This window comes from Mus pahari, chromosome 16, assembly GCF_900095145.1.
Source record: "Mus pahari chromosome 16, PAHARI_EIJ_v1.1, whole genome shotgun sequence".
Lineage (NCBI taxonomy): Eukaryota > Metazoa > Chordata > Mammalia > Rodentia > Muridae > Mus > Mus pahari.
In genome coordinates, this window is record NC_034605.1 from 42,974,716 (window position 1) to 42,985,815 (window position 11,100).

Sequence of the window (11,100 nt, forward strand, 5' to 3'; positions counted from 1 at the left end):
AGTATTTATAGGAAGATCATTTTAACTTTTTTATAAGAAAGTATTTTGTTCACTGTACATCAGTAGCCAGTGTCATTTTCTTCAACCATTTATGTACCTGTCAACCCCATGTCTGTCACACAAAGGAAAGTCAATGTGAACAGTGCTGGATTAAAAGCAAATATTTCAGATTTAAAAACAAACAAGCAAATGAACCTGCTCCCTGTTACTTAGTCAGAGGCTCCCGAGTCCTGAGTCTGACTTTTCCCACTGCCACAGGGCTTAGCTGTTTTGTCAGATGCTCTTGTGAGGTCCTGGAAACCAAGCAAAGTCATTTCAAACCATTGGGAGGACTTTGTAAAAGTTACCATTGGAAGTAGTCACCTTTCCCACCTCCAGAAGAATTCAAAGGTAAGCAAGTTGACCAGTGGAAAATGATGTGAGAGCTGGGCATGATGTCACAGTTAGTCATGATGTCACAGCTGGGCATGCTTCACGTGAGTGTGAGCCTCGGAGTGTGAGAACTCGCTCGTAATGACTGAAGTGTTTAGGAAATGCTATTTAGAAGACATCTTGAACAGACATTCACAAAACAGAGATGCCACAGAGGCATCAAAGCCATTCCTTCCATTTATCCAAGCTCTATTAGCTGATTTATCTAATAAAACTGAGGACCAAGGAAGAGTGGAAACACAGCTTTCGGATCACAAGTGTTCATGCTGAGATCACTGAAGTGGGAAGTAATTTGATTTTAATGCTGTACGTAGCACCGTGTTTAACTAAAGGAAGAAAATCACTTATTTTTCATCTTCTTCCTTAACTGACACGTTGTGTGATCTATCTATTGTTACTGGACGTAATACAAAGAGCATATAATGTTGTCACTTTTATTCATATTTTTATTCCTTTGCAGAACTAAGTTCCAAATAATCTGCTCAAGAAATAAGGGCACATCAGTAATAACAAAAGTGAGCCAATAGAAGATTATTTTTTATTTATAGTTTCTAATTATAATTCAATCCGTAGTGTGACAAAAAGATCAAATTAAATAACAATTAGTACATGTCTCTATGAAAGAGAGATTCTAGTGAAATCACAGAAAATATATGCATAACTTATAGATACTATTTTGCTAATACAGTCTTGAAAAATTAATTATTAGCATCATAAATTATCCTCAGTAGGCTAAAGGAGAGAGAAAAAAAGACACCCTGACGACTCAATTTACAGATATATAGTCCCCTAGAAACCTATCTTTAATTTTGAAATAGTCCTTTGAACTGTATATAAATATGTACTCTCTCCTAAGGGCACTGTGTCTGCCGCATTAGAGCTCAGCTCTGCAGAGCATCTGTTTGCAAATACGAGCCTCGTCTCTCTCTCTAGCCACAGAATCATTAACTATAGTTCATAAAAGACCACAAAAGATAGAGGCATCCAGATAGAGGCTCCCATCCTTCTCCTCTCTTTTCCTTGTGAACCGGACGGAACACCAACATCCTCAGCAAGTAAAAAAAAACAATTAAGTGGATTCTTTCAATACCCATGCAAATGTACTGCTTAGCTGCGATGTTGACGTTGACAGCATCAGATCCTTAGGTCATTACTCTGTTGCATGACACAGTGCTCACGAGCATCAGAAATGTTCTTTTTAATAAGAAGGGAGAACTTGAGAGAGGCACCTGCGTGAATCTTTACCACAGACCTATATAAACATAGCATCAGCAAATGCAAAGGCTGAACATAGTATCTCCTCCTGAATGTTCAGTAACATTTGTGTAGAGGTAAGGGAAGCAAAATAGAGAAACAACAGAAGCAAACTATTCTACAGACTACCATTTGAAAATAACAAAACCCACACTTTCCAGCAATGCATTAGGCGACGCTGTAGCTTAAGGAAAAGTATGTTCCCAGTGCCCCTCGGAGGGCAGAAACTGTGGTCCTTAATTATGTTCATTTTTCCACTTGAGTTAATGATCTGCTAAAAGAAACAGAAAAGGGGAAAGAAGTAAAAATCGATTGATTGCTGATATCTTCTATTCATTTAGGTCACCGTCTTAAAGTTCATTAAGAATACAAATAAGTGAAGTTTGAAGCATCTGTTTGTCTTTTCATCCAATACAATGCACTATTACTAACCGAGTGTAGCAGCAAATAAAGCAGAGAATTGCCCTTGCTCTCACTGGGTTTAAATTTTAGTGAAACCTTCTCAAACAGAAATGTCAGGCCAACAGAATTTTAACTAAGTTAAATCAGTGGATGTTCAGTGTGAAGATGCCATGGTGTCATTAAAACTGAATTTGACTCATCACCTTGACCTAATAATTAAATGAAATACAGCTGCAGATGCAAACGTCTACATACATATAAATGTCTTTCTGCTCGGATTATTTTGTTCAGATAAGTCTTCACCACACGATTTAATTTAGCATGTCTAGATCATATGGGGGCTGGTCTCACCTTCTACATACCCCAAAAAGTCCGGGATCCAGCCTCACCCTGCTAACTTCCTCACATCTCTTTCAAGCAGAAAATCTCTATTGAGCCTCTGCATTTCACCCCTCCCCCATTCTAGTTTCTGTTAATAGAAGGATACAATTGAAAAAGTTCTGTTTGAGGCAGTGCATGTGCTCATAGGAGGAGTAAATGTTTGAGGTCTGTATACACATCTGTCATGTCACTGTGGGTGTGCACATCTGGTTAGTCAGGGATATCAGTAGGGATAGTTGTAGTAGCAGAAGAGAGTGAGGAGGTCAATGACAGGCAAGGATATGTAAGTTTCTGCAAGAAGAATCCACTTGCCTACAAAGAGCAGATACAACGATTTCAACTACATTTAAGTGAGTATTTATTAGCTTCTGTGCAGTACGAAGAATATCTCCTAGTTTCTACATAGATAAGATAAATTGACAGAGGTATGAACATGTGTTAGCTAGCCTTCAGTCATAGCCACTGAGTCTAAGAATTGCAGTGTATATGGGCTTGACAACAGAGGGAGTGCTAAGTGTAATCCTTACTGTAAGTTTCTTATGTGAGAATAATGTTGGCACGCTAGTTAGACAATAACTGGTACAGGGACTGAAAAAAAAAAAAAAACCCAGCAGAATCAGATACATATGCACGGTTTCTCACTGTAAGTATCAATCTTGACCTGTGTAAATGGCATTGTCTTCTATTTGGAAGACGTACTTTTAATTTCTCAGCCTTCCTTATAGATGCCAAGGAAGAGCACAGGGCTAGATGCCCACTGTACTCATTACTATGTGAAGAAGTCAAGGATTCTTAATAGTATAAGGTTATTATGATCTATGAACCTTTGGGTAGATCACTATTCATGTGATAATAAACCCAAGTCCAAACCTTCAGTTGAAATAGAAAATGAGAAAACAATACAGGAAGAAGAAAAGAGATTTACACAGAATAAAAAGGAAGGGTGCTGTTTGATCAATTTTGAGAGTTGAAGGAAATTGCAAAAGCCCCAATCCAAGTCAATCATGGGGCATGGTTGCAGTTGTCCTAGAAAATAAAATATTAACTATTCAGGTCAACTCATTTATGAGACTTGGAATATTTGTTGTTGATATTTAATTTCCCCCTTTAAAGTTCCTTTCATGAAAAAATGTGTCAAATTTTTCAGCTGAAATTTTTTTTTCAGTGAAAAAAATTCAAGGAGAGGGACTTTATAGGCATGCTTAATCAACATCTTATAGATACTTCCCTTATTCTGACTACATGAAAAACAAGAAAATGGAAACACCAAAGAAAAACAAAAGCCATTTCCAAGTATGCTAACAATGTCACCCCATCTCTCCTTGAAGCTCAGAGCTTAGCACCTCCTTCTGTGTCAGCAACCACCATCCATGGTCTACTCTTAAGGAGTGTGCACCAGAAGACACTGGTATGGGAAAGAAAGTTGAACTTCACTCCCTCAATGGGAAACTGTGGAAATAAGAGACTCAGGGTTCCTTCTGGGTGAGCATAATCACAGATAGTGATGACCCAATGCTCAATCAATAGAGAAAAATACCTTTTATGTTCACAGAGACTTCTTTCTCTTGGGAAGAAGCAAAGGTTTCTCTCTGCACAGTGTCCATTTCTCTTATGTGCTCCTCAATAGCGGTGATCACTTCACTGGGGACAAACCTCAAGGCACTGATATCACCAAACACCTAAAGGATGTTGATAAGATGAATAAATACTTCAATAGAATGATAAAGGGTACTATCTACTTCTTCCATTATCTCTTGAAGCGTGGAAAACCCTAAAAGGACACTGTTGTCCTAATCACAAGCTTATGGTTTAGATTTCATAGTCCAGTACATTTCTAACCTTTGAAAGAATTTTATTATAATGGCCCTACAAAGAATATAGCAAAACAGGAAACAGGCAGTGTAGATATAAAGAGTGAATTTTCTAATCTTCTGAAACCAAAACTGTATACATCCAAACCAAAAACAGTCTTGAGGGCTAGGGAATTAGCTCAATGGTTAAGCGTACTTTTTCTTGCAGAAAAATCCGAGTTCTGTTTCAAGTATCCACATATAATGATGGATATAGTTTGAGGGAATCTGATGCCCTCTTCTGGCACTCATGGACATTGCATGCACACAGTGCATATATAAACATGCATACACACACACACACACACACACACACACACACACACACACAGCCAAACCTAAGCTCCCATCTTTGGCCTTTAATATCTTTTCTAAGGATGGGTATCATGGCACATGTCTGTAGTCTAGCACTCAGGATCAGGATGATGGGAGTTGAAGGAGAGTATGTTCTACACAGTGAGACTGTGTCTCAGGGAACAATAATTTTAAAAATCAGAATTTTCTTTGGTGAAATGTAATTATATATAATTACACACACACACACACACACACACACACACACACACACACACACACACATACTCCTCTAAGGAACAGAGGTTAATATTCCTGTGGGAGGGAAGTTGTCCTTGGAGATATTTTTGTAGACACAAGACTGACTGATCCTTCAACAGAACTCCCATATACCCAGTTTGAATATACTCCTTGACTGTCTATCATAATCACCAAGGTCTCTGACTTCGTGTGTATCCTGCATTTTGACTGTATCTTGTACTTCCAAGCATTGTGCTGAAAGCTTATATTCCCCCAAAGTTGACCACTTTATGAAAAGCTGGTCTGTCGGAGCAAGGCAGGGAGCCACAACTATGGATCAACTTGGCAAATTAAATGCATTTCTCTGGATAGCAATGAGGACATCTGTTTATCAGACAAGCTCTTCTTTGGTAGCAGGAACTATTTTCTCTCTCTAGAATAACTCTTCTATCCTCTAATGAGCTCATGAATCATGCAGATATCCAGTCATTATGCTTCTTTCCAGGGTAGGCAAATGGGAGGTAGGGTGATTGAAATACCAGGAAGAGAAATTTTACTTCTTAGAGTAAGCCTTAGGAAGGAGAAAAGATGGGATGACGTAGCACACAGAGAAAATATTTTCAGCCAGAACAGTTTAAAAAGAGAAGGTATTTGACTTTGGCATTCAGATTCTGCTAATCCATCAAGCAGCTAGAGCAGTTCCACTTTTATTTAACTTAATAAATTCTTTCATGACTAAAGAGATATAGATTGGATATTTGGCCCTTTCCCTGATTTTCCTGTTTTATGTAATCTCTCTTGTTCAGCCCTCTCACAGTATAAGTGATCTACAGCTACCTGAAATTAAACCCTTTCCCTTCACTGCCTACCAACTTTTTTATTTGTTTGTTTGTTTATTTATTTATTTATCTATTTATTTATTTGATTGATTGATTGATTGATTGGTCAATTGGTTGGTTTTTCGAAACATAGTTGTCCTAGAATTTACTTTGTAGACCAGTTAATCTTGAACTCAGAGATTCACCTGCCTCTGCCTCCCAAGTGCCGGGATCAAAGGCATGCACCACCACTGCCTGGCACCTGTGATTTTTCTAATCCTGTGGTATAAGTCACAGCCCTTACCTCACAGAGAGTAAAGGACAGTTTCCTTTAAGTTACATGTGCATATGTGTGTGATGTGCATGCGTGTCTGCCTGTAATCCCAACACTTGGTACGACAAAGATAGGTCTTCCCTGGAACAAGGTGACTAGATAGACTAGCTAAATTGGCAAGCTCTGGGCTCAAGTGAGAAACCCTGCTTCAGTCTATAAAAAGAGAAGCTAGAGAAGATACTGTACTTCAACACTGGTCTCCAAGTACATGTGCCCACACACATGGGGTCACAGCATTAGGAAGGATGGAAGGAAGTGATGGTGGCAGAGATATTATTTGCTGCAGGTTTAAGAACCCTGGCTCCTATCTGGATAATTCCTACTTGGGGTCCTAGACCAGCAACTGTAGATTTTGAGTTATCCACATTCTTCTAATTGGCTCTGACAGTTACAAATGTTCTGATAGCCCTTGTTACAGCTGCCAGGTAAAGTACCAAAACAAATTTATATAAAGTGCTGGACGTGCACATGGGAGATACTAGGTGCCAGGTTTAAGAAAGAGAGAATAAAAATGTAACTAGCCAGGAAACGTTTTGGTGTCATTTCACACCTGCTAAAGAAACATTTTGGTGTCACTTCAGGACTGGCTCAGCCTAAAGACACTTTGTTTCCCATTAACTGCAATGTGACCACAGAGAGATCTTTGTCTGCTTTTTAATTTGTATCCATCTCTACAGTTATTTATTTCACTCAAATGTCCTGGTCAAAAAGATGTTACAAATGCTATAGTTCCATGTATTCCTTAATGGATTCTGTAGACTGATAGAAAAAAAAAAAAGTCTCCAGAAAAAAACACATTATACATAACACTTTAAAAATCAGGAGAAATAAAAAAAAAAAAAAGGCAGGGTCCATCAAATCAGGGAGCATCTTTCAAAGGCAAAATGGGGTGGGTCACCATGGGGTGTAATACCATGATAGTTTGTATTTCAAACAGTGTAATCTGACTGAGTTACAGAGAGTATAGTTTCTGTGGATGTATAAAAAAGCAAAACCAAACAATTCACCAAGAAGAACAAAATGATGGGTGGCTGTTTCCTTCTCTGCAGTTTTGGTTCTGTGTGCTCATATTTCTGTTAGGTAGGTATGCATATAGGTGCATATACATCATGCACATGAACATCTATGCATTTCGTATTCTTTGACCCAGTAAATCTACGTTTAGGATACACCTTTTCAAAATAATGTGGGTCACTAGTGAAAAATCACAAAGAACAGATCCTTACATTCTACTCACCGATAAAAGTAAAAGCCGCAAAATATTACAAAAATATTTCAGAATTAACCTTTCCAGAGGAAATCTTATTCCGATCTACAATGTGACTGAAGCTAAAGCCTCAAGAGCAATGGACTTGGGATTCTGCCGTCTGCTGTTAATGCTTATGATGGTGAACTAACAAAATCCAGTCACAGATACCTCCTCAGGACCACCAGGCAGTGTCCGAGGGCTCTTACAGACACACAGAACTATTGTTCAATGGGGACAGCATGTCAGTCCACTCCACTCAAACTCCTTCTCCTTCTGTCTCTTGCTCAAAGCAGGACTGGTTCTCCTTGGTAAAAAGAAGTGTCTGCATGTCTTAAGGAATTACTGACTAAACACTCTTTTGGAGGGAGTTAGCTAAGTGCTTCCTGGTAGGAGTAGGCATATCCCCAAATCTGAACTGGAAAAACAAAGTTGGCATTATTTATGATGGAGTTCTTGGGATGGGTTATTTCAAAAATGCCCAAAACATGTGAAACTAGTAAAGCATCAAAAGACGTTATAATCATAATAGGCAAGAAGCAAGAATTAAATAGAAAAGGTATTCTGCACATGAATTTCAATTTCATTTTTCTACTGAATATGGGACTTCTGTATTCCCAAACCCAGTTCACTGTCTATAGGAAAATGGTAGTGTTTGGAAGCGCAGGTAAATTACTGATGGTTCTACAAGCCGGAAATTAGCAGGTACTTGCCACTAAGTAGTTCAAAGAGTATGTTCAAATTAGGCTAAATCATCAATCTGCAGATCTGGAAATAAGCTGATACTCTCTATGTTATAGGTGGAATCGTTAATTTAGAAGAAGAATGCTTGCATTGTGATGAAGTAAAGCACTCAAGTGTCCCAGCAGAGGACACACTTGTTCCCCTCACTCTCTGAGGTGGGCAGAGGTGGCTCGTGGTAGAGGTGCCTCGGCCAACCATCACAAGCTGCCAAAATTAAAAGCCACAGTCCTTTTTTTTTTTTGCAAAAGTACACTCTCCTTGGTTGGGAAATATTCAAGGTTCTTAAGATTAAATATCTGAATATTGCTTCTGAAGGAGCAGCTGTCACTTTAAATCTAAAGTCTAGTTTGTTTACTGGCTGTATTTAAATCCTTTAGAAAATGACACAAAATAGCAATAAAATCATTGTAAGTATTCTACAGGGGAATATAAATGCCCCTTGGTTACACTGTACATATCTTTATACATAATTCTAGTTTATTTTCCTCGTGATTATGTTAAATATGTAAAAAGCCTTTTCTCATAAAGGTAAAAGCGCTAGATGCTTCCATGTTGTAATTCAGCATTAGTGTCAAGATTGCTTCAGAAAATAAGCCACTGTGACTATTTCATTCCTTTTAAGTGTCACTCGGCATACTGGATGTGATTTTGTGCATAAAATAAACTTATATGATTTTATATCACTGTTTGGGAACCATAAGTAATGCTAAATATAATTCAGAAGATATGCTCATAAAGCCAACTGAGGCAAAGCAACTGAGAATTTTTTTTCATGGAACGCTTTTTATGTGGTCTTATATTGTCATTAAATAATTATTTCAGACAATTACGGAAAAATCTGTCTTGTCAGGGAAGATCAAGGAACTAATATTTATTAATCCTTAAAGAGAAATGATATGTCTGTAGCTAGTTCTTAGTTTAATATTGGCACAATTGCAAAATGCATAAAAATCTTGGATAATACCTTTACATACAAATATAAGAAGATATAATTTTATTTGAGGCTGTATTTTTGCCTGTATTCAGAAATGCATTTTTTGATCCTTCAAGAAGTTTGTATCAGGCAACCTTGTCAAGTGGAGGAAGATTAAAAACTGCATATTCTGAAAACACTCATTTTTAAACAGTAAACTTCTTACTTATGAATTTCAAGTTTACTTATAATATTACAAAGATTTCTCTAGTAGTTTAATAAATTAAGATTGGTAATTTAATAGAAGTGTATACTTTTTTCCTTTTGTTATCCTGAATATTTTTTTTTTCAAGATCCAGTCCAGTGTGGGGAAAAATAAACAGATTTTAAAAAGAATGTGCTTTAATCAACTTGTAACATTTAATATTTTTAAATTGTGTACTACAGATTTAGGTTCTCACCTGTATAGTGTTTACTTTAAACATTTAACCCCATATTTTAATTCTCATACTAAGGCTACTTTTGGACTGTTTCAAAGCCGTTTTAATATGCCTGTTAAACTAATTCTTAAAATTTAGAATCCAGATAAGTTTTCCTTTTCAATATATTAAGCATACATCTGTATTTTTGGTAGACATGAATAAAGTAATAGAACAGTCATTTACTCTAGATTTTATAATTTTGCATGCCTTGGAAATTCAAAAGAAATCTAATATTGTGCTTATTATGCAGTCAGTAGTATTTTTTTACTAAGTTTGAATTATTTTTCTTATGTGCATAAATTAAAAGTGTAGAATTTATAAGTTACAGGAATTTCTGAAGACTGATTGCCCAAAAATACGAATACAAACAAAGCAGAGGACACAATATAGGGTTGAGCAATACCAGCTATTTGTGAAAATTCAGCTGCATATTAAAAATCATTCTAGACACCACAAGTCCAAATTCATACACAGTAAACAGAATCAAAATAATCTTCATGCTTTTCTTAGTATGCATAGCTATAGTAAGGACAACCTGGCCCATAGAAGTAATTTTACCAGATAATTGAAACAGTTTTTTAAAATAAATACTGCAGCACTTAAAAGGTATGTGCAGACTAAGGGATGCCTTTAAATCATGCACAAAAATAAACCTGTATCGTTTTCCCAGTGTTACCAACACATATAAAAAATATACCAGAAAGGGTGTGCCAAGTCTGAAGTGAGGGCTGTCTTGGCATCTTGTAGAAGACAAGGCAAGACCAGCAAGTTATCCCGACTCAGTCATTGGGAGAAACAAAAGCACTATTTTGATAGGCATACGCAGGTAGCAGGTTTCCCAGGTTCTATTCTGAGGAGCATTGAATTTATATTTATCTAAATAATGGGTAAAATATATCTGCCTAAGACTTTTCATTCTGGTCTGTCAGGACAGTATCTCAAGAGAAGCATTATATTCTAATACTCACCTGTTAACTGCATTCTATTTAGTTCTTATAGTCTATTCTTTAATATCTTGGTCATAGGATGCTTAAGTTTTAGAGCCAAATGACAACACTTTACAGCTTATTTAAAGTAGATAATCTGTCTTCCGGAAAGGAAAAAGCAAAAATACATTAAGGACCTTTTTGTTTTTTCAAAAAAAAAAAAAAATCAATAGACATTGTAATTATTAAGTTTGAATCTGGAATCCAGCAATACAGGATATTAGTACAGTTGACATTCATAGCAACATATTATTCAAAGCCACTACCATCTGCCACCAAGATTTTCTTTCAGCCTGTATTGTCAGTATTGTCGCGAAAACACAAGGTGCTCAAAAGACACGCTGTGTCTTCCTGTACAGGTGTTGCACACAAAAGGTCAAAGGCTCTAAATTTGAGGGGTGGAAAATTCTTCTTTTTTCTACTTTTGTTTAACTTTATTGTCATATAATAATCTTCAGGGCCACCTAGAGCTACGCAGAATAGGAAACACAAGAGCAGCTCCCTCCCACCCACCCCCCATTTTCCCTAGCAATGTCTTTCAACAAAAGGAGAAGCTAATGGGGCAATTTTCTTCCTGAAAATGCAAAATGCCAACAATTTTCTTCAGCTTCAGGAATGTTGTCTACAGACCCCCGCATTCCTGAATTTTCTTAGTGATGGCTTTTCCTAGCTAAAACCATTTTCGCCTCTCTGTCATGCAAGCCCTCCCACCCCACCCCACCCC

At 37.1% G+C, this 11,100-nt stretch overlaps 1 protein-coding gene across 1 annotated transcript in view; it reads right to left on the reverse strand.

Annotated features, from left to right (window-relative positions):
- Positions 1–1,925: 1,925 nt before the first annotated feature.
- Positions 1,926–11,100, reverse strand: part of Ofcc1 (orofacial cleft 1 candidate 1) — a 278,420-nt gene continuing 269,245 nt past the window's right edge. The window contains exons 18-19 of the mRNA XM_021215991.1: positions 4,007–4,148; positions 1,926–1,960 (exon numbers count right to left, since the gene is read on the reverse strand). Of these exons, the coding sequence (XP_021071650.1) occupies positions 1,950–1,960; positions 4,007–4,148 (153 nt within the window). The 3' untranslated portion in view covers positions 1,926–1,949. The remainder of the gene's footprint in view (positions 1,961–4,006; positions 4,149–11,100) is intronic.